We start from the raw sequence: 27950 nt of genomic DNA, 5'->3' as shown, positions 1-27950 counted from the left end.
ACATTTCCCACAATTCAGTAATCAAGCCCATTTTAACTTTGACAAAAGTACTTTGAACAACATTAATGTTCTAACTCACCTAGTTTGATCCTTGATTGATGGAGTTCTGCGGGTTTCATAACCTGACCAAAGGATTTTATAACAGAGCAACAAGCATATTTTTTTTCTGTGCAACTGCAATGTTTGTAACTTGAGTAATAGATTAAGAGTTATTTATCATTAAGGAGTAGTTAAAATTATTTTCCATTACATTGAGTTACATTTAGATGTTAGTTCTCTCATGTGGCATAAGCCCTATTCTCTCCCAAGCTTATTTTCTGTCCGTTTTGTGACCAAATTTTAGATGAGGTGACTAGAAATAAAAGTGAATGTTAATCCTACAAACTATAGTAATTATTTTCAAGACATCAATGTGTTTTTGGTAGCACTGGACAACATCTGGATTTTATCATTCAGGATTTCTGATTAAAAAAAACACGACTCAATAGGAAAAATATATATCCTTTATTTAAAATTTAAAAAAAAAACCCCATTCATCTAAAATCCCTGTTTATTAATCCAGGTGATGACTTGTGCATTCACTTCATCCAGCACAGAATCATCTGTCCTCCCCTTCACAGTCAGTCCATGGCTACCTCCTCTTAGCCAAAAAACCTCTACCTGTGCTTTCATTTCTTTTACCATGCCATCAAAAAGAACCTAAAGAAAAACAGAAAGTAACAAGCAAGTCAGAGATTGCAACATCCCGTCAGGGTAGGTCAGGGTACTCTGAAAGTAGTACCTGACTAGTGCATAGACTAGTGCATATGGAGAAGGTCAGTGTAAATAAGACCATAGATCAAAGCACTAGCTTTGACCTATGGTCTTACTCAAAATGGCGTTCTTCCTCGTCTTTCTATCTTATTTGGTTCCTGAGAGTACAAAAGGTGAAATTTGACCTTGACCTAGTTTTCTCAAGGTCAAGGTCATAATCTCATTTTCATGCCCTTTGCCACCTGAGTAATGTGCTTTTTGTTTCATCTATCTGCAACGGTACAAAGGTGCAAAGATATTTGGTGGACTAACGGATGAACAGACAAACACACGAACACTGACAATTACAATACAGTACAATCATAATCACCGCTTTGAAACAAGATGTCAAAAATCATAACCACAAATATTACAAACCGCTACAAGATATATTAAAAAAATCCTGTATTGCACAAGTTGGGGGATTGTAGTAATTAGTCCATTTACTAAAAGTACTATGTGTTACTAAAACTTGAACAATAAGTAAAAGTTTGGGCAATGTCAAAACAAAATCTTGAATCATCCTCACTCTGTCACACATGCAGTCCTCCGTGCCTGACACAAAGAGCACAGGCATGTGTTCAGGTAGCCCCCTGAGATCTTCAGTCCGTTGTCGTTGGGCATTTGTCTGAGCTGGGGGGTGCAGGGGGAAAGAGAGGCAGATGATGCCCTGCACAGCATCCTCTGATTCATCACTCAGCTGTCTGGCTAAAGCTGTAGCAGCACGAGATCCCATTGACCTGCCTAAAAACAGGACACAGCGTTTTCAGACCGCAGATCATACTTTGTATTATATAACGTAGCCATGCATTCTTTGTAAAGTAAAACATAATAATTGTCATTCTCAAGAGATCTAAACAAAGCTGAAAATTACACTGATTACAGTATCTATGTTTCGACTTTTGTGTGATGTAAATTAAGCCCATTATTGCTGCTTACCTCCAACAAATATGCGCTTTATAGTAAACTCCAGTGATTTCAAGTAGTCCTGGGAGACACAAGCATGTTCAGTACCCTACTAATGCAATACTGTAATCCAATCTTACTGTATGGACACCATCTGAGTGAATGAAAACACTTACCCACATAACACGGTACGCCTTAACTCTGTAAGGCAACTGTAAAGACTTGCATGTGAATCGCAGACAGAGGAAGCCGTTCGAAGCCAAGGAGTGTGAAAGAGAAACGAGATGTTTGAAGTTCATGTCTCCACCTGCACCGTGTGTGAGGATGACGGCTGTATGAGCGTCTTGCACTAAGGAAGGATAACATAAGGCAGCGTCCAGAAATTTTGCCCCAAATGGTATCCTGACTGTTTCCTGAAAATCAACGAGCAGGGAGTCAACGCACTCACAAGGTATAAACATCTGATTCGATGAAGACTGTCCAGCTTTTATTAAAACATACTTCTCCTTTTATTACAAAGAAATTGACAATCAAACAACAGTACAGCTTGTGTACAAAGCTAAACTAGCAATCTGCTACAGCCCTGTTAGTTTCAGGAGAGAACTTAAAGGTGACATCCTCACGCTGTCCCGCATTACATGCAGAGCTCTATGGATGGAACCATCTCTGTAACATATTTTAATCATTACTTCGTTTGAACGTCTTTTATCTCCAGTTATTCCTGCTAGATAATTACCTGGTTAAACTTTTCCATTGTGAGATGATTTGCTAGAAATCCCCGTGTGGAACTTCACTGCGGGTGACTGCCATCTAGTGTTCGGGAGTGGTCACTACATTTAGTATCTACTCTTAAAATGCCTATATACTGGAGCGTAGAAGTACTGGACTGATACCGCTGTGCACAAATCATCCACTACATAAGTTGTGCATTTTATTTCACTAAGTACTCTGCAGTAAAATTAGCAATTTTACTAAGATGCCTGCAGCTGGTTATTATTCTCTTTGTGGATTAATTTCTTTGCGATCAACTTTAACTTTTCATTAAACGGTATAGAATATTTTCTCCTCTTAATTCAGTACTGTATTTTAGAACTACAGCACTGAAACATTTTCTGTGACTCTTTGATTGTTTTTGAATACACTTCATATCATGCTAAATCTCTGCAACTCCTTGTTCAACAGGACTTAAAACAGATATTTATAAGTATATATTTCATGTGCTTTTTAGTTGGTTTTGAGAGAAAGTGTACGTAATACACAGGAAGGAAACACAACAACACCTCAAATATAAATAAGACAAATATTTATTAAAAATGAGATAATATATCATAGTCATACAGTTCATTCAAACACTGACCAGTTTTTTGGCAATGCATCTTATTTGAAGGCTTGTTTTCTTTGTCTGGACAACAGGTCAATCACAGTTCATCTTTTGTCTGAAAAAAAAAGACAGCAATCAAAAGAAGTGGTGTCAAGAGGAAAAGCATGACCTTGTTTTGCAATATTAAAATAAATGTATCGATAGGAACTCCGAAAATATGGTTTGTAAAATTGAATAATATCTTCATTTTTTGGTTGCATTGGTTTGAGTTTTAAATTTAGTTGCTGAAACTGGAATATTGACCTTGTAGTTCTGTGAAAAACGCTAAAAATATTCAACTACTGACTGTAAATCAACCGTTTTTGTGTTTTCATTTAGGTCGCATGTTACAACCTCTGTTCTAGACTGTGACCGCATAAAATACCCCTGAACATTTTCCTCACTCTAGATGCTTTGTTGTATTTGTAAGAACCGAATAATGTGTAACATTATTATAAAAGGGTGAAGTATTCGGTAGACACAATGACATTAGACTTGAGGTATAATCAGACAGTGGAACTGTGCTCAGATGTGTGGATTAGCAGAGCTTCAGCAAATCAGTGTGATTGTAGTTTTCACTTCACTTTTATTTAATCAGATGCATATCCACCAGATGGCGCCATCAGCAGTGTGTTGCGTCTTAAGGCTTCAAGCTCTCTACTGTATATTAAAATCAATATATTGTATTATCAATATATAATATCAATATGTTTTTCCAGAATCATTAATAGCATTTAGACACTTAACCCGCCAATTTATTTAAAACACCTAGAAGATACTGTGGTTGCTATATTGCAAGTTTCAATATCTCTACTCGAATGACTGTTGTTACGTTAAGTCAGGGGGCGCACCCCACAATTTTTTTTTTTTAAATTTCAGGCAAATTGATTAACTTAAAACTTATTTGTTATAGACTAAAAAATAATTTCAATAAAATTATTCTTGTTATAAATTGAACTACATGTTTTTTTTTTCATTTTTGTTTTCTTTAATGTTAATAAGGTTACAATGTTATGCAGAGGTGTACTTAACAATTTTATAGACAATTGATATAATTTATTGTTGCGGCGGAGAGTGGTGGGGGGAGCACAAATTGTTTTCTTGTTGCTAGAGGGCGCGCAACAGAAAATAATTGAAAAGCACTGTGTTAAGTCCATTGGAACAGTCACCAAGTTAGGGTGTGGTGTAAAGTAATATGAGTTTTTTTGGACAAACAGACCACGAAACCTGCAGAGGGAAACACAACTTCTTGAAACTTACTCTGGACCTGTGGCAGAAACAGGGGAACAGGTCATCACTTCGCTGCTCTACAAGCTCCATGCCTTCACGAATCTTGGGCTCTGTGACCTGGAGTTTGGCATACTCCTACAAGAAAATGATTGATGGTACAGATAATGCCCGATATGAATACATCCCAGCGTGATTTGAAAATATTTCGACCAGAATCACACAAAGGCTATAAAATAAACTGTCTAATACTAGAGAGACCGATTTCTCACAGTTGTACTAGAACCTTTTGTTGCATCTCAGGTTGTTAAACACATCACTTTATAAATTATTTATAATTGCAGAAAAGTTACCTGGAAAAGTTTGTAATAGTAGCAAAATATTCTGTCTCCCATAAGATGACTTCGGGCAAATTGCTGACCTGCCAGTGCAATTTTTTTTACCTGAAAGAGAAAGAAATATGACCAAAAAAAGAAGAAGTAATGTAACTCACAAGAAATTGATATTATTTCTTAAACAGTACTACAAATGAAAACACAAACGTTTCCGTCATGTCAACAATCATCACCTCTTCATCGTGGTTACGGGCCCATTGGATCTTATCCAACAAATCTCTGAGGTCTGCTCTGATTGGGATGTAGTGCTCCCACGGCCGAAGCTCATTGTAGAAATGTTCATAGTAGCTAGAATCCTGCTTTAAGACCACACTGTCTCCTGCCAACAGGTACGGCAATCGATATGCTGCAACAGTCCCATCGATGTTTATTTGGTATTTGTACTGGTGTTGGACATGGAGGAGAAAGAAAAATTATAAGTTGAATAAAAATATGCTAAAAGCAAAAATGAGAGTAGCTGAGGACTAAGTTCTAAGTTCCAAAGATAATGCATCAACTTGCACATCAACAGATAGTCATTTCTGTTACCTGGCTTCGATTTGGGGTCTGGCGGTGATTAAATGAATCATCTCTTGAGAAAACTATCTGACCTTTACTTAAACCACCAGACACTAGTATTTTTCTGCTCTCTAACCTAAGATATTTGGGTACACTTAACTTGTCTGAGCATGTTGGCTCAAATTGCATTCCAAAGCTTGTAAAACAATTAGCTAAAAGATACAACTACTGCAATTAAGCTTCACTTCTTAGTGAGTCCGAAAGTGCAAAGGTCTCCTCTCATGGTATTATTAACATCAAAAAATGCCACCTCTGCAAGTTTGCATAACAAAGTTCAGAAATGTGTAAGTAGTCATTTAATGTTTAAATCTGAAACTAGCTCCACTCTCACTTTGAAGAAGTCGAAGAAAGAAATATGTTTGACCAGCGGCCCGTAGAGACTCTCATCATGCTTGAAGAAGAAGAAGTTAGTGAAGGCAGCATCTATCATGTTGGGATGAGCCCTTGAAAGTTTGACCAGCTCCAAACGTTCGTGGCGACTGTCCCGGCCCCTCCAGAAGGCTGTGGCGTTCTTCTCTGGCCACGGCGGCCCCGTGTTGGCCTGCACTGACATCATGTCCAGGCTGACTCTGTTCGTTGGATACAATATATGTTCAAGTTATGCATCAGTAATGACAGAATCATAACATACGTTAAAACAGTAGTTAAATTCTCACGGTCGTGTTCAGTATATGAATATATTTTTCCCACATGAAACATTGACTTCACATTGCTTCGGTGCCTGCAAGTGTCATCTGGTTCAACGTCTAGTTAAATCTTTGTCACAGATTTAACTAGATGCAAAAATCTACTTGGTGGACAATCTTTTTGGTTTTTTTTACAAACTAATAAAACAAACATCATGCAGCAGTGTTAAAAAAATAATGAGCATTCTGACAGGTTTATTTCTGCTGCACTGCTCAGTGTGTATTGTGAATGTTTCACACATTACTCCAGGCATTCAAAGTTACTTATTCCAACTGTCATCTCCTTTTAGGGAGGAAAACTTATTCCAAATCTTTATAATGGCGCAAAATACTTTAACTGAATGCATGCAACATCTCCTCTATTCCAAAATAAGCTAACAACTTTTCAGAATGTTGTTGTGATGATGAAGAAATGATTGACTGATAGGCTGCACAATGGAACCACACATCCATGACTCATTTATAAAGTACCAAATATATACAGATCTATAAGTACAAACCAAGATTGGTGAACCATACCTTCCCATGGTCTCAAGAACAGACTCAGTCAGGTCATAGGTGGGCATGACAATATCTCTGGTATTGTTCGAGCCACACCACGAAAAGATGGGATGAATGCTCTCAGTGGGTTTCCTCTTCTCCAATGGCCAATCACCCAGGTTCACAAAGAATTCCATATCTGGAAGTCGCACCTGGACAACATCAAAGAGAGGGAAATTAGTAGGCTTGTTTAAAATAAGAAAGCAACATCATATAAAAGTAGGAAGTCAGAGACTGCAACATCCCACGACACCCCTGAATTCAAAATTGTACCCTGATCTACTTTCATAGGTCAGGTACTAACTCAACTTCTTCCCTGGAGTCTCTGTGCTCTCTGTCCTTTTAGGTTTTCTCAGTTTCACCCCTCACCCACCCATCCGCTGTGGACCATCTGCTGTGGACCATCTGCTTTTCCCATCCCACCAGTATCAACCCTAACCTAATCATTGGCTGGGGTCCGGCTTCCTTTTTTCCTCCACGCCACCATACTGTTCGACCTCTCATCCGCCCATCTGCTGTGGACCATCTGCTGTGGACCTACACCTCCAAGTCCCCCAGTATCACCTCTCATCTATCCATGTGCTGTGGACCTTCTCCTCCAAGCCCACCAGTACCACCCCTCATCTATCCATTGGCTGGGGTTCTGCTTCCTTTCTTCCTCCGTGCCACCATACAGTTATCCAAATAGCTGTAATTGCGCCTTGAATTTACCAATTGGAAACATGTATTGAAGACAACCACCCCAATCATCTAACTTTAACCATACTGATACTGACTATCTGGCCTATCTGCCACTCTCTGTCTCTCTTTCTCTTTCCATGTTCTTATCTTCCTTGTATATCTTTTCCACCCAACCGGTCAAGGTGGATGGCGGCCCAAAAGAGTCTGGGTCCTGCCCAGAGTTTGTTCCTCATCGAGGGAGTTTTTCCCCGCTACTGTTGCTTATGTTTGCTCTGGAGGCTTCAGTTGGGTTTTTCTGTCTGTTAAAGAGCTTTGAAATGTCTGTTTTTCAAGGTCAATGTTGTGATCTAATTTACATCCCCTGGCCTCCCTGAATACAACGGCTTTTGTTTTATCTTTCAAGCTTATCCAGTTCCTGAGATATGTGCAAAAATATCTCAGGATCGAAAATATCTCAGACCATAGACCATAGATCAAAGCACTAGCATTGATCTATGGTCTTACACTGGCCTTCTCCCTCATCTTTCTATCTTATCCAGTTCCTGAGTGTACAAAAGTTAAAATTTGACTTTGACTTAGTTTTCTCAGGGTCAAGGTCGTCATCTCACTTTCATCCCCTTTGCCACCCGAGTAATGTGCTTTTTGTTTCATCTTTCTATCTGCAATGGTTGCAAAGACATTTGGTGGACAAACTAATGAACGAACTACAGGCAACTACAAGAAACGCCTACAGGCCCCTTGTGTGTGTGGGTGTGGCCTGCACACACTATATACAGTATATGCATGTACCCACTAACCTGTGTGTGGAGTGGATTCTTAATTTCCCATCACAGGTTAAAACAATTGATAATTAAAAAAAAAAATTCAATAAGAATTACACTGAATTGTCTCAGTATTACACAGGCAGTTTAAGAAGAGCGTACCTTTTTGGTGAGTGAAAGCAGGATGGAATCCATAAAGATTCTGAAACCTACATGCTCTCCAAATGTTTGAACAAAGACCTAAAGACAATGAAAAACACAGCAGGGCTCAGAATTTCAAAACTGTATGTTTATACAACACAATGAGATGGAAAAAAAAATATTAAAGTCAGACTGGTGTTTCAAAAATCCAGCATAAACTTCAAGAACATTCTAAAAATTACTTAACAGTTAAATACAGTAAATAATAAAGTTGCTGAATCTTGTTGATTTACAACCTACTAAAATTCACAGGACTTCTTACACAAAACACACTTTATAAGGACACTCAACATGCCACAAAACAGACAGTATAAATTACAATAGGAGTATACAGTAGGTCTTGACAAGATGCTGGAAGTTCCCAGGTAATTCTAAAACCATTAAGGACATCCCTGGCAACCTCCTGGACCCTCTACAGTTTGCCTACAGAGCCAACAGATCTGTAGATGATGCTGTAAACATGGCGCCACACTTTGTCCTCCAGCACCTGGACTCCCCAGGATCCTACGCCAGGATTCTGTTTGAGGACTTCAGCTCTGCTTTCAATACAATTGTCCCAGCTCTGCTCCTTGACAAGCTCTCCCAGCTGAACGTGCCCGACTCCATGTGCAGGTGGATCACAGACTTCCTGACAGACAGACGGCAGTTTGTGAGGCTGGGGAAGCATGTCTCCCACACCCGGACTATCAGCACTGGATCCCCTCAAGGTTGCGTTCTTTCCCCTCTGCTCTTCTCCCTGTACACTAACTGCTGCACATCTGGTCACCAGTCTGTCAAACTCCTGAAGTTTGCTGATGACACCACCTTCATCGGCCTCATCTCTGATGGGAATGAGTCGGCCTACAGAAGTGAGTTGGACCGGCTGGTATTATGGTGCATCAGGATCAACCTGGAGCTCAAAGCTCTCAAAACAGTGGAGATGATAGTGGACTTCAGGAAAGACCCTCCTGCCCTCCCCCCCGTCATCATCTGTGACACTCCAGTGACCCCTGTGAAGTCCTTCCGCTTCCTGGGAACCACCATCAGCCGAGAGCTCAAATAGGAGCAGAACATCAGCTCCCTCACCAAGAAGGCTCAGCAGAGGATGTATTTCTTGCGGCAGCTGAAGAAGTTTCACCTCCCTGTGAAGATGCTGGTCAACTTCTACACTGCCACCATTCAGTCCATTCTCACATCCTCCATGTCAGTTTGGTTCCCTGCAGCCACGGCCAGGGACAAGGCCAAGCTGCAGAGTGTCATCCGTTCTGCGGAGAAGGTGATCGGCTGCAGCCTCCCACATCTCCAGGAACTGTTCGACACAAGGACCCGCAGTTGTGCAGCCAGGATTGTCGCTGACCCCTCTCATCCCGGCCACAACCTCTTCCAGACCCTCCCCTCTGGCAAGAGGCTACGGTCCATCCAGACCAGGACCTCACGCCATAAAAACAGCTTCTTCCCCACTGCAGTCAGCCTCATGAACAATGCCCCCCCCCCCCACCGGGTAACCATCTGCCCCTCACCTCTCTGCAAAGACAATTTACTGTTTGGACTTCTTTTCTTTGCCTGCGAACACCATCCTTATACAGTATATCTCAATACACCGTAATGTGAATTGTAAATAGTTTTTCTATTCCTATTCCTCATTCACTATTATTCTCTTCCACCTTTCAATGCACCGACACCGCGTCAAGTTCCTCAATAGTAATTTTTACTGTACTTGCCAATAAAACCTTTTCTGATTCTGATTACAGTGATCTGTAATGGTAATTTAAAATGTATCACTATTAAAAGAACATGTGTTGATGTATACTGGTAATCTGAGAAAATTGCACCAAGTAACCCCTGGTGAATTGACCGTATTTATAGGTGTGTCCATAGCTCCAGGCTCTGTATTTACTTTTTTACCATTGTTGCCAATCTTTAGTTACGATGAATAATGAAGTTTAATATTCCATATACTGTATATGTATATTGTTTTACTGTTGCAATTAATTGCTTTTTTATTGACATTTAATGATTTCTTCCTTTTTCAGAATCATGTGTAAGAAATACCTTGTTGTCTTTAATGGTGTAGTGGCAGAGGCTTTGCCTTTGTCCAAAGCGCTGCGGGATCTCTCTTGCATTACGATCTGGGTCCACGTTGGCATACTGTGCCAAGTCCCTGTCTATCTGGGGGAAGGACTGAGGACAGTGCATATGCTCTTCCCATAAAGAACCACTAGGCTGGGGACAGTCACAACCCTCATGGTAGACTGGGCCTGATGAGGAAAAACACAAAAATAATTGAATAGAGGTTGAAAAGCACATATCTCCATATACAGTATATTATACTCTGCAGAAACTGTGATCATGTTCTACCTTTGAGAATGAATGGTGATTTGGCAACATGCTTGTTCTTGAGGAGAACATGTATGTGAATGTCCGTATAGGTGGCATACATTCTATAGCGAACAAGGAAGGAACCGTCCTGACGATCCAGGACCTGGACCCAAATCCTGGTGAACTGCTCCACTGCTGACACAATCTTTACATCATAGATCTTCTCACCAGGTGATGTTGTGAAACTGTGATGAGAGAGAACATGGAAAATATTGTGAATTAATTCATTTTAGAGGGTATACATTTTTGTGAAAATATTACGTGATTACTCGAGTTTCTATTTAAATACAAGGTGTCTGTGGTTCTTGACACAGCTCCATGGATTTGTGGTGTCGGTATGTCCTCAGCAGCAGACAATCGATAAGTGACAGTGACACCCACACGTAACTGTACGTACAATACGATGCCTTAAAGGTCCCATGGGATGTGTGAGGTTGTCCTACTCCCCTGGGCGCATGCGCATTTATACAGTATATATATCCCTCTCATCCTTGTGGGGTGGTATCTGTGTGTCATCCTCAAGCTCGGGTCCTCTACCAGAGGCCTGGGAGTCTGAGGGTTCTGCGCAGTATCTTAGCTGTTCCTAGGACTGCGCTCTTCTGGACTGAGGCTTCAGATGTTGTTCCAGGAATCTGCTGGAGCCACTCTTCCAGTTTGGGGGTCACTGCCCCAAGTGCTCCTACTACCATGGGGACCACAATAACCTTGATTTTCCACATATGTTCCAGCTGTTCTTTCAACCCTTGATACTTCTCAGTCTTTTCGTGTTCCTTCTTCCTGATGTAGGCGTCAGCTGGAATCGCCACATCTATCACCACTGCTCTCTCCTGCTCTTTGTCCACCACCACTATGTCCCGTTTGTTAGCTAGCAGCTGTTTGTCAGTCTGGAAGCTGAAATCCCACAGGACCTTAGTCTTGTCGTTCACAACCACCTTTGGTGGTATGTCCCATTGGGATTTGGGTACTTCTAGTCCATACTGGGTACAGATGTTCCTGTTTACTATCACAGCTACTTGGTGGTGCCTTTCCATGTATGCTGAGCTGGCGAGCATCTTACACCCTGCTACCACATGCTGGACTTTCACTGGGGCTTCTTTACATAGCCTGCACCTTGATCTACTGTGGTAGATATTGGCCTCTATTGCTCTTGTGCTTAGGGCCTGTTCTTGTGCTGCCATGATAAGTACCTCTGTGCTGTCTGTCAGTCCAGCTTTATTCAGCTATTGGTAGGTCTTCTTGATATCAGCCATTTCCTCTATCTGTCAGTGGTACTTGCCGTGTAGGGGCTTGTCCCTCCATGTTGTCTCCTCCTCCTCTTCCTCCTCAGGTTTCTGCTGTCTAAGGCATTCACTGAGCAGTTCATCTGTTGGGGCCATCTTCCTGATGTACTCTTGGATTTTCGATGTTTCATCCTGGACAGTGGCCCTGATGCTCACTAGTCCTCGGCCTCCCTCTTTCCGCTTAGTGTACAGCCTCAGGATGCTGGACTTGGGGTGAAACCCTCCATGCATGGTGAGGAGCTTTCTAGTCTTAATATCTGCGGCTTCTATCTCCTCCTTTGGCCAGTTTATAATCCCAGCAGGGTATCTGATGATTGGCAGTGTATACATGTTGATGGCTCAGACCTTGTTCTTGCCATTCAGCTAACTTCTCAGGACTTGCCTTACTCTCTGGAGGTATTTGGCTGTGGATTACTTCCTTGCGGCCTCCCCATGATTGCCATTAGCCTGTGGGAGTCCAAGGTATTTGTAGCTGTCCTGTATTTCTCCTATCCTACCCCCTGGTAGGTAAACCCCTTCAGTTCTGATCATCTTTCCTCTTCTTGATACCATCCGGCCATATTTGTCTAATCCGAATGACATCCCTATGTCGTCGCTGTAGTTCCTGGTGGTGTGGATTAGTGGGTCAATTTCTAGCTCATTCCTGGCATACAGCTTGATGTCATCCATGTAGAGGAGATGGATGATTATTGTCCCGCTTTGGAATCGGTATCCATAGCCACTCTTTGTGATGATGTGACTGAGGGGGTTCAGGCCTATGCAGAACAGCAGTGGTGATAGTGCATCCCCTTGGTATATGCCGCACTTGATGTTAACTTGGGCAATTGGCTTGGAGTTAGTCTCCAGGGTTGTCTTCTACATTCCCATAGAGTTCTTGATGAAGGCTCTTCGTGTCCTGTTGATCTTATACAGTTCCAGACATTCCAGTATCCACGTGTGTGGCATTGAATTGTAGGCTTTCTGGTAGTCTATCCAGGCGGTGCACAAGTTGGTCTGACTATTCTTACAGTCTCTGTGTACTGCTCTGTCCACCAGTAGCTGGTGCTTGGCTCCCCTGGTGTTACTACCAACTCCTTTCTGTGCCCCACTCATATATTGATCCATGTGCCTACTCACCTTAGCCGCCATGATGCCTGACAGGAGCTTCCATGTTGTACAGAGACAGCTTATTGGCCGGTAGTTAGATGGGGTAGATCCCTTCTGTGGGTCTTTCGTGATCAGGACTGTCCTGCCTTCAGTCAACCATTCTTGGTGTGTCCCGTCCCTTAGCAGCTGGTTCATCTGTGCTGCTAGATGCTCATAGAGTGCTGTCAGCTTCTTTAGCCAGGATGTATGGATCATATCAGGGCCCGGTGCTGACCAACTCTTCATCTTTGACACTCTTTCTTGGATGTCTGCCATTGAGATGGTTACTGGTTCTTGTTCCGGGAGGCAGCTGTGGTCAGTCCTCAGGTCCACTAGCCACTGGGCATCAGTGTTGTGTGATGCTTCTCTTTCCCCTATGCCCTTCCAGTATTTCTCCACCTTAGCTCTTGGTGCGTCTGACCGGCTGCCATTTCCCTGCCACTGAGAATACATCTTTGCTGGTTGAAAGGAGAAGGTCTTGTTTATTCTCCTGGCTTCTATCTCCTTGGTGTATCTCTAAAGTCGGGTAGCCAGAGCCGTTAGTCTGTTTGGCAGGTTTCCATTTGGGTCACAATCTTCCTTCTCAGGTCAGCAGCTCTTTGAGGCTGTCTATGTCTCTTGGGGCTTGGTACCCAATCTCGGATTGTGGGGGGGGGGTGAAATCCCCCCGCTGACCTGGCGTCCTGGCTCCCCCTTGCCGTAGCATGGTTGTAGTATTTCATCGATCTCTAGTTGTGATAGCAGTTTTCAGTTATGGATGTTGGAACACTGGGCTAACAGCTGTTGCTTTGTTAGCCTTGATTTTGGGTTTCAAAGCATCCATTGGTCCCACATCCGCCCCATATATCCCCTCTCTCTGGGATTACTCATGTAGTAGCATTCCAGGAACTCCGTATTCTCCGCCCTTGTCCATGTGTGTCTTGTTACAGTAACCCATTTCTCATCCGATTGCCCTGGTTCCCTATCAACTGACGCGGACTTTGTTAACCCGGGTAATGTCTGAGCCGGTATGACTCTGTCTTTATTGTGTTCGCTCATGACTAAGGTAGGACCCTCACTGGATAGTGTCTGCCATGTCTGGGGTTTGAAACCACACTCTCCTGCATTCCAGACCACGCCCTCCTGCATTCCAGACCACTACCCTCTTGCATTTGTGTAAGTTGACTGGGTAGTGTTTGTCCCGACCGGGATTCGAACCAACAACCTCCTGCATTTATTCAGTTTACTTTTTTTTCTCTTTAATTATCAAAAAACAGAATTTAACAGTGCACAATATTTACATTTGTGATTTAAAACATAAAGACATGTAACTTAAACATTTTATATACAATTTTCCAATAAGCATTCATTTTTCACAAAAACCCCCCAAATATAACTCAAAATGTTCCAAAAGACTCTGACTTTGTAACATATATACCCAAAATCCAAAACGATAATTTCTTCATTTTCATATTTAATAAATGTGCTCCCCTCAACAAAATTAACCTCAAAATCGTCTTTATTTAAATGTATTTTCACCAAGTGTACATCCCGCTTCGTCAGAGTCTGGAATATCTGCCAGACCTCCTCCTTTTTCTTCTCGTAATGGGCCAGGTTCCTCCTGACTCTGACAGCGAACCTGGCATGGCTGAGGACATAATTAAGTAAATTGACATTCACTCCTTTCTTCCTCCCATTCACTCCAAACAGCCACAACCTTTTCCATGCATTCCTGTCCGCAATTGCCCCTTCCCAACATCTATTGATTAAAGCTTTAATGTTCTTGAAATATTGTTGTAATTCATTGCATTCATAAAACTCATGCATACATGTTTCAACTTCTATTTCACACACATCACACTCCTTTCTCACACTCTCATCAAATTTGCTGATCACCAGGTTATTGGAAATTCTATTGTGTCTTAGCATGTAGTCAAAACGTTCACATTCATTCGAGTTCCACTTCACTCTCAGATTTTTCCACACATCCTTTGCATTCATTCCATTCATCACTCGTTCACATACTTTCTCTGCAGCCGGCCTCCTCACTTCATTCATCCTCAAACATCTATAAAACACTCTCGTCTTCATACTCTTCACATTCACTTTTCTTTCACCCTCTCCCACATACAACTCAGTCTCTCCTTCATCATCTTGTACATTCTCTCTCTCTCTCTCTATCATTCTCATCCACTCTCCAGGCATCCCTCCCTTTATCTTTTTTAATAACCCTTGTGCAGTCCCTAACCCTATTTCATCCCAGTTCTGACCTCATCTACAATCACATGTGCCTTCATACACACACACACACACACACACACACACACACACATATATATATAATATATATATATATATATATATATATATATATATATATATATATATATATATATATATATATATATATATATATATGTTAGTTCTTTCATTTGAGCATATTCATATTGATGTCCTTTCACAAGTGTAACAGTATGAAACACTATGCTACCTGGGGTATTTGAAAGCACCATGGCAATACTGTAAAGGTTTTTTTTTTCTTTACAGGTTGTGATGTGATTCCGAAAATTGCGTATCTCACTTACTTCTTCCCAGAGCCGTCCACCGCCTGTATGTAGAAAAATCGGGCTGGTAGAACAATGTCTGCCTCCAGTCCAGGTCCCCATACTAAAGTTTTTGCAGCACTGGGTCCGGAGTCTGCCCGAACTTCATGTCTGAACAGAGCCAGACAAGGGAGCGCCAAACAGCACAGCAGTCGAAGACACATAGCTGCCCGGTGTCTGCTCTCCTAACAGATGCTCACTATCCTAACTTGCCATTTTTAATGTGGAAAAAGAACCAACAACAGAATGAGAAATTATGTAGAACGTTGGTTCGTTTTATTTCCGTTCATAACGACACTAGTTAGAAATGAAATTGTTAACGTCTTAAACATGTTTGTAATACACCATAGTTTAAATATTACAGCTACACTGATACAAGGATTACCCGTAGCTAGCTCCAAAATCCCCATACAGTTGAGTAAACTATCTACTGAATGAGCAGGGGCGGGATATGCCCGCGCTGTACAGCGATGTGATTGGTCCCCAGTACATTTGGTATAGATTTGATTGGCTAACACATGAAACGACGCCTGGATTGCTCTGAGTCTAGCGGCACAGAAACCAGGAAGTTACGTTCCTGCAGGATTTATCCGGACAGGGTGGAAGTGGGCTGGTCAGTGTGTTTATCTGTATTTATTCTGTTGTTATAGACTAAAACAATTATCGTGAGTAGACGGCAAAATGTTCCTTCAAAAATAATAAAAGAATTGTATGGAAAATTATACACACTAGTCAGATGTGGTTCACTAAAAATGTACTGTAATCTGAACTGCAAAAGAACTGAAATTTATAAAATCTCGACTATCGGTTACAACTCTGTACTGTAATGGAATAAATGTACCTACTTACTTAGTTTAGCACTTGAACATCTTGGTGAACAAAAAGCAACATGTCAGGTAAACATGTCTTGCGGCTACATTGTCAGGTCTACAGGTATATGTTTAATATGACATGTTTCAGGTCAGCTAAATCGTTCATTGCTCTATGCATCTCCTGGTGATGAAACATGCAAATAATGCTGAAAAGGTCAAACAATTCTAATTTGTTATTAGCTACTAAAATTATTAAGTTTCACATCTAGATTACTCGATGAGAAAGTGTTTCAATTTCTTCCATGCTTTCTAGTTAATAATTATTGATTAACTGCACACAGCCAAAACAGCTGACTATAGTTATGGGGAAATGAAACAGAGCATACAAATGGCTACATCAATCAATGTTTATTTCAGTTTGCTTTTGCATCAACATATTTTCAGTTCTTTTTTGTCAAGTAATTTCTATTACACTAGTATAATATCAATAAGAACAAAAAGTGTTAGAATCCATTTAAATAAGACAAACTTTGCTGCCATCATTGAGAAAACCAGAGAGATGTTTTTCAGGATACTACAGTGTGACATACTACAGAGTTCCAGTGATTGAGACAGAGCCAGAATACCAGATACAGTACCAGCAGTAACAGGTACAACATATACAGAGAAAAATATCCCAAAAATGTCTTTATTTTTTATTTATTTTTTTTATTTCTCCAGCTCCCAAGATTAATCTGTACAGTTAATATAAAAACCAAAAACGTACAAACCAAAAACATACTAACAAAACACCCTGTCAGCAGAAGTTGGACTTTTTTAAAATGTCTTTTTTTTTTAAAGTGTTTTCTTTGCCATTGAAAGAACTGCACTGAACACGAATCTCACTGACAGTAGAGAGATAGGAGAGAAATGGATTTTTTTTTTTTTTACATTTTAAGACACCTCAATGAATTAAATTATGTGTAGTTCCTGAAATCCAGTGAGGCACTGCTTTAGGATTTCATGCAACTTAAGATTGGTGCAAAAACGGTTTGGAGGATCTTTACAACTAAGATTTAACTTAGAAGCCTGACAGGAAGCAGGGAGATCAGTCCACGTGTGGTTGACATTTTTCAGGTTCAGAGTTGTGCATATTTTTTGGGAGTGATGTCAACATGATCAAGGCGCAAGGCTTCATATACGTTACTGCTCATGTGCATAAAGGCCCAATGTGTACAAGATGGATATCAGTAATCCCTGTTCGTTATTCAGATCAATTTAAAGTACAGACAAAATACACAAGTACAAAATGTCCTCCTCAGTTAATGCTTCCTGCCTATGTCATGTGGCTACCCATTGACATGTACAACACAATCACAATATGATACACAACCATGTATCATGAAACATTTGTTGTTAACACACAAGAATCTTCAGATGAGAGGCCATCACCATCATATATAGGACAGCAACAAGGATATCATAGTTATCAAGAACAATATCAAACAAAAAAACAGATTTGCCTTCAGCTGAAATTGTTGCAAATGTTTTACACGTGTACAGTTTCTTCACTGACTCACATCTGAACATCACTGGAAAAAATACTGTTACTTCTCCTGAACGTCTCTATTGGGTGTGTGTTTCCTCTTTGTACTCACAAAGAAGGTGACAATCCTTTAGAGTATTATTTGTGATCATAAAGAGCGGACTATTTAGCTGAAGAGACATGAATAAAAACTTTCAAAAGACCGAGGTGGTGAGAGCGGAGAGGGTGTCATTCATTTTGATTGCTTTGGTAGAGAAAGAGCCCAGTTATTAAAGCTTTTTCTCTCTCACATACAAATGCACACATGAAACCTAACAGCTCACTGAACTCATACATCTGACAAAGGCAGCTAAAGACTCAATGCGAACCAGATTAAACCAAAAAATAAAATCACCCACATACATATTTTTGTTTTTGTAAATTAAATGGACATATTTAATTTTGATGCCCTGGATGTCCATCTCCATGTATAATGTCTCATCTGTTCTGATCAAACAGGACACAAATGAATACTACCACATATTAGCTCTTTGTTAGATTACAGTGAGTGGATACACTCACCTTGTTTTTTTATGGCACATGAATAGTATATGGTTTCATACTATAGATATACACACTGTCCAGAACGCACATATAATTCTTTCAGCCTTTACATATGCCTCACTCCAAATCTGCTCCGTGTTTTCATACAACCAGTTGGGAGTGTTATCATTTAATGTTTTGTAAGTAGCAGCAGCCAAAAAGTGACATTAAGGTGTGCACAGAGCTAAGTGTAAGTACTACTGATTTGTGTATGCACTGTGCAGCATTTGGTAAGATATAGTTTTAGCATTATTAAGTGTGTGTAGAGACAGCTAAATATGTGTATCTATATTATGGTAGGTAATATTTAAGCATTTATGAAGGAAAAACTAAATGAAACAAAAGTACATAAGTAAATAAAAGGGGGAAGGAACACAAGTTTTGGCTTAATAGCAATGCAGGTATATATTTCCCTTTTTATATATATTTTTCATCAATATTTCAAAAAATATAAAGTATTTTATAGTCTCTTGTTGGCTTACATCAATAAATAAAACCTTCATTTTTGTATCTCCTGTTAAAGTAGCATGCTGCTTTTTAATATGGCAGTTGGATATTTTAATGGTCATCCATTTTTGTATCATGCATTTCTTGTTGATTTAACTTTTGAGTATCTACACAGTGAGGTCCCGAAAACCTAACCACACACACACACACACACACACACACACACACACACACAAAATTCATCAAATATTACCAGCTCCATTTTCTTTCCTTAAAATATTGTCACCGTCTCTTATTACTACATCTAAAGGAAGCAGCCCATCCTTGCCATCCAACAATGGCACAGAGTCGTCAAAGACCCCGTTCGGAACCCATACAGACAAAATCACTCTCAAGTCTCTTCTTTAATCATTCTCACTTTTAGAGTGAAAATCCCCACCGAGGAATAAATTTCTCAGGAGTCCAAGGGCAGCCTCCACTCTCCGTCCTGCTATTAGAACTGGTACCACTTCTTGTCTTTGCACTTCAGCATTAGCTGTGAAGAGAAGCAGCCAAAAAACTGTCAGTTCACATAGGCAGCACATTAAACCTAGACAAGACAGTTATCTCACTTACAGCTGCTTAGCCACCTTGTGGGTTAAGGGTCTACTGCGACATATCCTAGCATGCTATGGGCGAAAGGCAGGGTACACCTTGATAAGATGCCAGCTCATCACGAGGGCAGACTACAGGCAAACAACCACTCACGCTCACCCTACGGACAATTTAGTGTGACCAATTCACCTATTTGTAGGTGGGAGGAAGCTGGAGAACCTAGAGAGAACCCTCGCGTACAGGAGAACATACAAACTCCACACAGAAAGAAATTATACCTGGAGCCTTATTGCCGTGAGGCAAAAGTGCTACCCATTACACCATCATGCCACCCCTTATCCAAGATTACAATATTATTCCTAAATAAACAACCTACATTAGACGAACGATTGGCTAATAGTATAAACATATATACTGTGTATATATGTGTATGTCTGGTTTTCACCTCATGAGCATGTTTGGAGAAGGTTTCTGCACTCGTCATCATTAAGGCAGTTCGTTCCTCCAGCTCTCCGAGTCTTTGGCCTCTCTCATCCAGAGCAATACGGACCTTGGCCACCTCACCCACCGCTCCGCTCGCTGCCACCTTCATGCCCTCCATCCCACCCTGCCCAGGGATGTGCTGGGCCAGACTTCGAGATGCCTTCCCAGCTGCCGCCTCACCAACTATCAACAATACAATAAAATGAGAAACCAAAAGGACAGGAGATAGAAAAGTTTTAACATTAATGACACATCTTTGGTTTAATAGAACCCTCTATAAATCAGTAAAACCTAGAACTAAGACACCTTTTAAATAAAACAGATGAAAAGATTAAAAAAAAACACATACAAAGCTCTTCTCTGTCAAATGTATTGGCATTTCCTCCAAAGAAGCCCTTCAGGAAACCCCTGTTCTGGGCTTCAGGTGTTTCTATTGGTGTAAACAGCTCTCCCAACATCTCCTGTAATCAATAAAATTTTTAAAAAGTTACAGTCACTGCAGTTTTTACATGATCATCATTTCCAATTTTGTATAAGACGATAAAGAGATAATGCTAATATTTGTTGATCACATATTTTTAATAGTGGCTTAGGGTGGGTACAAAAAAGGTTTTATTCTCTTTATATTCCATTTATTATTTTTGATGAACAAGGACTATTTTTTTATGTCTGTATAATAAATATATACTGACAACTATTGCACTGTGACTGAGAGACCCACTGAGTCAGCAACCACTGTTGCCTGTAGGGGGCACTATTGTAACATCATGTTACAAGTTCCAGTGACACCTTTTATAATAAGTGAATGCACAATAACGGTGTGAAACATACAGAGACATAGAATGCTCTTCAACGCACATGCACATATGCAAGGCACTGACCTGCAGGTTGTCACACATTTCCTGGCTGTATGTAATCCTCTGGATTTCTGTTGGAGAGCTAAGATATAGGGCCTGCCCCCCATTGGTGAAGCAAAATGTTCTTGCAATACGCATGTCTGTCAGAGGCAGGTAATTTATATCTATCATTGGTCTTAGACTGGGCAAACTGTGAGCAGAGAGAATGAGACACAGACAAGTTAGATGTGCGAGAACATCTGTAGCCTGAAAAATACATCATACATTAGACTGAAAACTGATTTGAGCAATCCATTATGCAAAATATAATAATTGTGATTTCTTTACTTTGTAGTATTTTTTTTAATTTTTATTGATAAATTACTCTAAATGTGTCAGTCGTTAACTTACATAAAACTGGTCTCACATATATAACACACCTATTTCCTGATTGGATAAAAGTGTTTACTTAGAGAAGCCATCTATTAATATATCAGGACATATGCAGCACCAAATGATATCTAACCAAGGAGGCACATAGATTTAAATTGAACTTAAGAGATTTCTGCCTGCAAACGGACATTTATTTGAGAAAATCCAAGACTGTTTTGTCACTGAATACTCAAATTAATTAACAATAATTGAATTACGCTATTCCCATTTTACCCCGTGGATATGAAGTACTTCATCTAAAGTATCACTCTGAATATAAAATGTCACTCAGCTACATCACATTAACTCTCAAGGCCACAGTCGTGATGCCGGTTACACAATTGATTGCGCAGACCAAGTTTAATAATTCAGATTATCAGTAGAAAGAATATAATATTAATGCCTGGTGAAATATTAGCACTTAGGTTGAAAATATGTGCAGAAAATTAACATAACAATCTAACTGGGAGATAAGAATGTAAAGACAAACAGAAATCAAACTTGCAGTTTGTCATATTTTGGGGTGATAGATGCTTGAGGCTATACCTGAGGGTCAGGACGTGTCCATTAGCACAGAAGCAGGCTAGGCACACACTGTTACACATAGATACCACATCGGCTCTCAGTACGAAAGATGACTCGGTGATGTTGTGGACAAAGAGGCAAGACTGTGAGGGCATCAGAAATACTTTGGCCTGCCTCTCGGAGCACACCACCGTTAGGTGTCCATCGCCGGAGACGTCCTGAGAGGATGATGGTGAAAAGTGGACCAACTTGCGCCTCCGTGGTCTGTCGGGATCCTCGGGGGCATTGGGGTCCCTCCAAACTTCATAGGGGCTCTGAATAAGCGCTCCCATGCAGTCCAGGAAGCCAAAATGCAATACTGAGCCTTTCAGGATCACAACTGCACCTGGGAACCAACAGACAGAACAGGGAAGGCAAGAAATCTTAAATTAAAATGTTAACACCTTGTGCTGTTTGTTGCAATTTAATGAGGTGCAACGATGACAAACGTTCACATATTTGCACATTGAAGCCTTGTAAAAGCTGTCAGTTACATTTTTGAATTAAGTAATTTATGTAGTTAACTGAAATTCTGTTCAAATACAATGCTTACTCAGAAAGGAACTATCCAATATGGACCACACAATACTTTTATTTCATCAATACTTCTGTTCATTAATATTTCCACGACAATGAATCTGTGCCATCCAGTAATAAGCTTGTATCTCGCATATTCAGTCTCAAGAGAACAACTGCTGTTTGAAAGGGCCTTGATTTTTTATTGATATTTTTCCTCTGAGCCGGAGATCCACCTCCTCACACAGCAGGGCTTCAGCTAATGCATATTTGAATGGCTGTTTTGTTTTAGTCAGAGTGCAAACACAATCGCATTTCAAACTCTATCCTTGTTCTTGCTATAGAAGGAAGTCAAATGCGAGATCAATGCATTCTTCGTGACAACAAATTACTCTGTCACTGAAACAAATTAGGCTTTAGAAGCCCTTACGTGTGAGTAATACCAGAGGAGAGCCGAGCTTTCAATTCTGAAATGACCTGCTCTTATTTTAAAAGCCTCCTGTTGCATCAACTTGGCATTTCCTCATCTGAAAGTGGATGTTTAGTGCAACCATGATGAAAGCTAATGTTCCTACATTATGAGTGATGCCCAAATTTCTACACTCTGCATCACAATTTGGGAAATTGCTTGTTTATATCACAGTGATACAAAGATTGAAATCATAACACAAAAAGGCAAACCTTTTTCATTGTCAGCGGGCAGCCTTTTTTCAACTAAGAGGCTCAGAAAAGTAACATTACACTACCTGTCAAGTGCTGTATGATCGATAGAAGTTAGCAACAAGCTTTTGAGCAAAGTGGATCATTTAGCAGCAGCACACTCTGGAACCGCCTTCAATTACCCCCATCAAATTACATCTAAAATCTGTACATGCGGTGTAAACAATGGCAAATAATGATTGGTTGGATATAATGAAAAAAAAAATACCTAAATGATCTAAAATAGTGCAACCATTGAGAACCATTGAGAAAATAGAGGCCATGTTTTCCTACATCACTCTTGAATGCTATCCCCATTGTTTATCTGTCTGTACAGGCTTTGTGTATAAGCAGGTGAGCCTGGGGGAATGCTGCATGTTTGAAAAGATAAAACATGATGAAGTGACCTCTTGGGTCACCCGGCTCGCAACATGGAGAAATGTTCTCTGATGTTCCTTAGGAGAAAGCAACTGCCCTTTAGGCTGCCCTCCCTCCCTGTGGAGAAAATGTGTGGCAGCACCACAAACTGCTGTGAAACATTGGTCAGGCTCTGTGTTCAGGATCCCACGAAATAAATTCTTCAACACAGGGCACTCATGACGTAAAGAGGAAATGTAGCTTAAAATGCAACTTAAGAAGTCTTTAGACAATAGCTCAGTTGATAATTGTCAAGTTAGTTCATACCATATAATACTTGAAGTGCTTCTATGTAACGCTTCTGTTTGTTTTAGTGTTGTTGAATGAGTTGATTATAATTAACTATAATTAACACTTGTTCGCATTGTGGTACTGCATTTAACTTGTGTATACAAATCAACAAAGACGTGTCGGACTCAGGAATCAAAATGACAATAGTAGAAATTTCTATAAAATATATATTAAAAAAACACAAATGAATTCAAATGTGGCTAAAAATTGGATCTCATTCATAGTGTATGTATTGTAGTAGTCTCTGAGCCTATTACAGGCCTCCTTTTTCATTTTGGAAGCTATAACAAACATCAGCAGAGAGGAAATGTTGGTATTGATCCCTGTTGATGCAGGAAAATGTGCATACAGCTCTGGTTAGAAGGACTTTTAATGGAGGCCTCTCGTGTTGGATCTTACCACTGGGGCCAATGGTTACAGGCTCCTCCATCCTCTCCTCCTGGTCAGTGGGAATGGACATGGGGATGAGCAGGACAACACCTAAGCTGGTGCCAACCCACAGACACGGGGTGGGCACGGCATCACCCTTTCGACCATACGACTCTCCAAAATGCAGCGTGGTGATGGCCTCTTTGGTGTCACGATCGATGCTGGACACGCTGGAGCTGCGTGAGCGACTGAAGGAGTTTTCCCGACTCTCTATTGCAGCACCCAGAAAACAGAACGGCACGAAGCAGAAACGATGCAAGAGGAGAGAGATATGAAATAGTGGCAAGAGAACAGAAAACAACAGAAAAAAAAACAGGAAACAGAAGGCAGAGTTTCAGGAGTCATGTAAAAGAACAGCAATGTAGAGAAGAAAAAACGGTGACGTAAGAGAGGAATCCGTTTAAGGGAAAGAAAATACACAGCAAAGAAGCAGAGTAGTGACAACAGCAGAAGGAATATCATGAATGCCACATATGTTTTGTCTGCAGATTAAAACTGGAACAAATAAAAAAAAGTTACTGAAACAATGTGCTGCGCTGAGACGCAAAGTGATCTTCACAAAGAGACAACTAGACGGAAATGTGTTTTCACACCATACCTGTACACCAAACAAACACACACACACACACACACACACACACACACACACACACACACACACACACACACACACACACACACACACACACTCACACACACACACAAACACACACACACACACACACACACACACACACACACACACACACACACACACACTGTCTGTTCACTGAGAACGCCCTTCAGCAGACACACCAGGATGAGCTGTACACATACATGCACACACGCATTTACACATAAACACACACCCACTGACAGTTGCACCAAATTCAAAACCCCTTTAACTCTGAGTGCATCCCATTCAGGTCCTCCATTGTGTACTTAAAGCCTCCATCATGAAAGTATTTCTGTATTGCTGCATTTCTGAATAATTCAGAGCCAGGCAATGTGCAGCACTGCATTCCCTGCCTAAGGCTACATAGAGTGCAGACTTTACGTAACAACAACTACAGATGGGTGTGAGGCCCAGCATACACATCAACCTAAAAGGAGTCACATTTTGACAGATGTTCACTTAGTGCAATTTCAGGTAAAGAGGTGAAGCAGTGCCAAAATCTCCCCAAAAAAATTAATTTATTATTTTTAGGGGATGGGGCATACACAGTATGCTTTGCTTTAGAATGCATGCTGCCCATAGATATGTACAATATAAAGAAATGGTATCACTTCACTCCTACTTGTTGGGACAAGACCAGGCTCTTCTAGGCATGTCTTAGACGAAACAGGGCCACAGGACGAACTGACATACTGACGAATGGACGGACGCAAGATAATCAGCAACACATCACTGGATGGATTTGTGGCCGAAGCCCCCCTTACCTCTTTCGCTCCAGCAGTAGGGGGCGCTGGTGTGGTGTTCATCATGGGAGTACATAGTGACTCCATGTAACTGCTGGAGCATTGCCCTCCTGGATGCATAACCTACTCGTACCCCACAACATGAAGTCCATAGTACAAATCCCAAAATCCCCCAAAAGAACGGACACACATGTGCAGACGCCCAGTCAAAAACAAACAAAAAAGAAAAATACCAACAAAAGACAACAACGGATAGACAGATAAACAGCAGTACCACCAAAGAATGACAGGAAAGGGAGAGAGAGAAAGATGCAACTGAGTGGGAAAAGATTGCTTCAAGTTCATACCGAGTCAGAATAAGAGAGTGAAAATGACACAACCTCTAAACATTTTCAAAACCATCAACTAAATGTTGTTGACGAGAGCAGCAAGCTTCTACAAATGTGACGAATAACTCTGATACAGCAACCTACATGCAGTCTATTATAGTCAGTAAAAAGCTACTGTACAGCACTTTTGCACAATTTTTTTTTTCATTTTATAAGGCTGCAAGTGGAAAAAACCATTGGAGTGAATCCAAGGTCACGCATCTTCTACAAAAGAGGTACAAGGAGAATCAATTCAAAACAGAACTGATATAAACACTGCTGCACAAACCAAGCCATTGTTAGTTGTCTGTTTTTTTGTTTTTATGTTTCAATTTTTTTGGCCAAAATTCTGGTATCATGACAACATACTGTAGCTGTGCCTCACCACTGGCAGCGACAAACACAAAATAGCCTTTGGCTGCAAGTCTTGCTGTGAGTCTGGCAGCAGCTTGGTTTATGTTGTGTGTCACTGAAGTGTGTTTACGCTGTGTGACTGAACCTGTGGGGTGCTGGCTAATGAAAGTCAGACACATTGGTACCCTGACAGGGTACGGGGACCCCTGAGAGAACCTCAGGGAGATCCAGAAGCCAATGTTGGGAAAGTGATAAGGGAATGCAGACAATCTGAAGTGACGAGACGTACAAAATGCCAGATTTATACAGTGGATCATGCACATACACAACCATACATAGTGTAAGATAACACACATACACACACACACACACCTGAAGACTACCTTTTTTTATTTGTATTACCGGCAAGTGAGCACAATGCTTTGTGCACAGTTTAAATATAATGCCAATAATCACATAACAAATTTTCAAATATTTAACAGTGTGTTTAATTGGAAACGAGAAAATATTTAAGTTCAAATTTGTGCATTTTAAAACTGAGACAAGTTTATTATTGATGAGATCCAATCGAGGCATATTTTATAAGACTACTGGCCCACTGCTTTGCCATTTCGCTCTTACCTTGCGGTCAGATATGGATGTAGGTGTGTGTGTGGGGGTGTAGAATTTGAGCGACTTTTGAAAACCATTATGTGACCAGGTAAATACTGTGAATCTCACATCTCTTTGCTATCCTGTAGAAAATAAATAAATAACATCTAGCATAGCTTCGTTTACTTGTTAAACATCTACTATCATGGGAATCTGTAACACGGTTTGGTTTGAATCTGTCCTTTTAAATCACTTGTGCTCACACAAATGACTGCCAATTTTCTGACCACATCTGCAAAGGCAATGTCAATTATGTTTGTAATGTACAATTGAAGTGTGTTGCTGAGCTGAGATGGAAGGTACGGGTATGTTTACTGTGCATCGAGTCAGTCTTCCCCTGCTATTTCCCCCCTCCATCTCCTCACCTGGCAAGCAGGCCTCATTAACATCAGGCCCATTTCCCACACTGCTTGTTGACCTTTAATTATTCCACTGGTCCTGCTGGCTTTCCACTGTGGTAATCCAGTGCAATTCATAACCAGCGGTGCCAAAAGTGATAAGCAGAGAGATGGCTACCAAGAAAACAAACCCATAGCGATAAAGTGACTCCTGCCCAAAAATATTCTGTTTCTCAGGGAATGTATTCCTCATCACACGCATACGGAGTTATATGTCTCATTTGGTATTGACAATTAACCATGATGTGTGTAACTTAGTTTCCATTGAGGTACTAAAGTGATAGATGTGACCCCATGAAGAGAAAAGTGAACCACAAAACAGAAGGATCCGACTCATAAAAACATTCATTTGTGCAGATCTGTTCACCGGTAACAGGAGCATGCAGTTACAACTTTAATGTTGTTATATTGCTCTGAAGTCCTGCTGGCTGTAGACAGAGCCTACAATAGCCTTTATTCTACACAGTACGGTTTTAAAAACACTGACAATGAGACTTCTATTAAATTATATATCATATCATGTCCATCAAGTGTGCAGGGTGGAATAATGATATGTGCAGATTTATCAAATGAAATGCATTTAGTATTGAATGTCTGAGGTTTCATTCATTCATTCATCTTTCAACCCGCTTAATCCGCTAACGCAGGTCGCGGGGGAGCCGGTGTCTATCCCGGCAGTCTCAGGGCGTGAGGCGGGGGACA

The 27950-nt window shown here is 40.7% G+C and overlaps 3 protein-coding genes across 4 annotated transcripts in view; all 3 read right to left on the bottom strand.

Moving 5' to 3' along the window:
• Positions 1 to 532: 532 nt before the first annotated feature.
• On the bottom strand, positions 533 to 2460 carry tex30 (testis expressed 30). The gene is made up of 5 exons (XM_068330098.1): positions 2435 to 2460; positions 1875 to 2047; positions 1732 to 1780; positions 1322 to 1536; positions 533 to 699 (listed from the first exon to the last, which is right to left on the bottom strand). The coding sequence occupies exons 2-5, from the start codon at positions 1995 to 1997 to the stop codon at positions 538 to 540; spliced, it is 549 nt and encodes a 182-aa protein (XP_068186199.1). The 5' UTR covers positions 1998 to 2047; positions 2435 to 2460; the 3' UTR covers positions 533 to 537.
• On the bottom strand, positions 1998 to 15870 carry poglut2 (protein O-glucosyltransferase 2). 2 transcript variants are annotated; one of them, XR_011037745.1, is made up of 11 exons: positions 15435 to 15870; positions 10445 to 10650; positions 10139 to 10344; positions 8069 to 8146; positions 6444 to 6616; positions 5570 to 5807; positions 4854 to 5063; positions 4639 to 4728; positions 4319 to 4423; positions 3056 to 3134; positions 1998 to 2111 (listed from the first exon to the last, which is right to left on the bottom strand). XR_011037745.1 is itself a non-coding variant. In XM_068330096.1 (10 exons), the coding sequence occupies exons 1-10, from the start codon at positions 15614 to 15616 to the stop codon at positions 3117 to 3119; spliced, it is 1506 nt and encodes a 501-aa protein (XP_068186197.1). In that variant the 5' UTR covers positions 15617 to 15870; the 3' UTR covers positions 2997 to 3116. The 2 variants fall into 2 exon arrangements, 1 of the variants encoding a protein (XP_068186197.1); XM_068330096.1 differs by lacking the exon at positions 1998 to 2111 and having other exon boundaries at positions 2997 to 3134.
• Positions 15871 to 18805: 2935 nt separating this feature from the next.
• Positions 18806 to 27950, bottom strand: part of stxbp5l (syntaxin binding protein 5L) — a 110838-nt gene continuing 101693 nt past the window's right edge. Inside the window, exons 24-30 of the mRNA XM_068329410.1 lie at positions 25499 to 25600; positions 24050 to 24289; positions 21710 to 22073; positions 20777 to 20942; positions 20245 to 20356; positions 19858 to 20078; positions 18806 to 19353 (exon numbers count right to left, since the gene is read on the bottom strand). Coding sequence (XP_068185511.1) covers positions 19312 to 19353; positions 19858 to 20078; positions 20245 to 20356; positions 20777 to 20942; positions 21710 to 22073; positions 24050 to 24289; positions 25499 to 25600 — 1247 coding nt within the window. The 3' untranslated portion in view covers positions 18806 to 19311. The remainder of the gene's footprint in view (positions 19354 to 19857; positions 20079 to 20244; positions 20357 to 20776; positions 20943 to 21709; positions 22074 to 24049; positions 24290 to 25498; positions 25601 to 27950) is intronic.

Source organism: Antennarius striatus, chromosome 12, assembly GCF_040054535.1.
Source record: "Antennarius striatus isolate MH-2024 chromosome 12, ASM4005453v1, whole genome shotgun sequence".
Classification (NCBI taxonomy): domain Eukaryota; kingdom Metazoa; phylum Chordata; class Actinopteri; order Lophiiformes; family Antennariidae; genus Antennarius; species Antennarius striatus.
The sequence above is the reverse complement of the archived record's forward strand: the minus strand, read 5'-3'. Positions and strand labels throughout refer to the sequence as shown.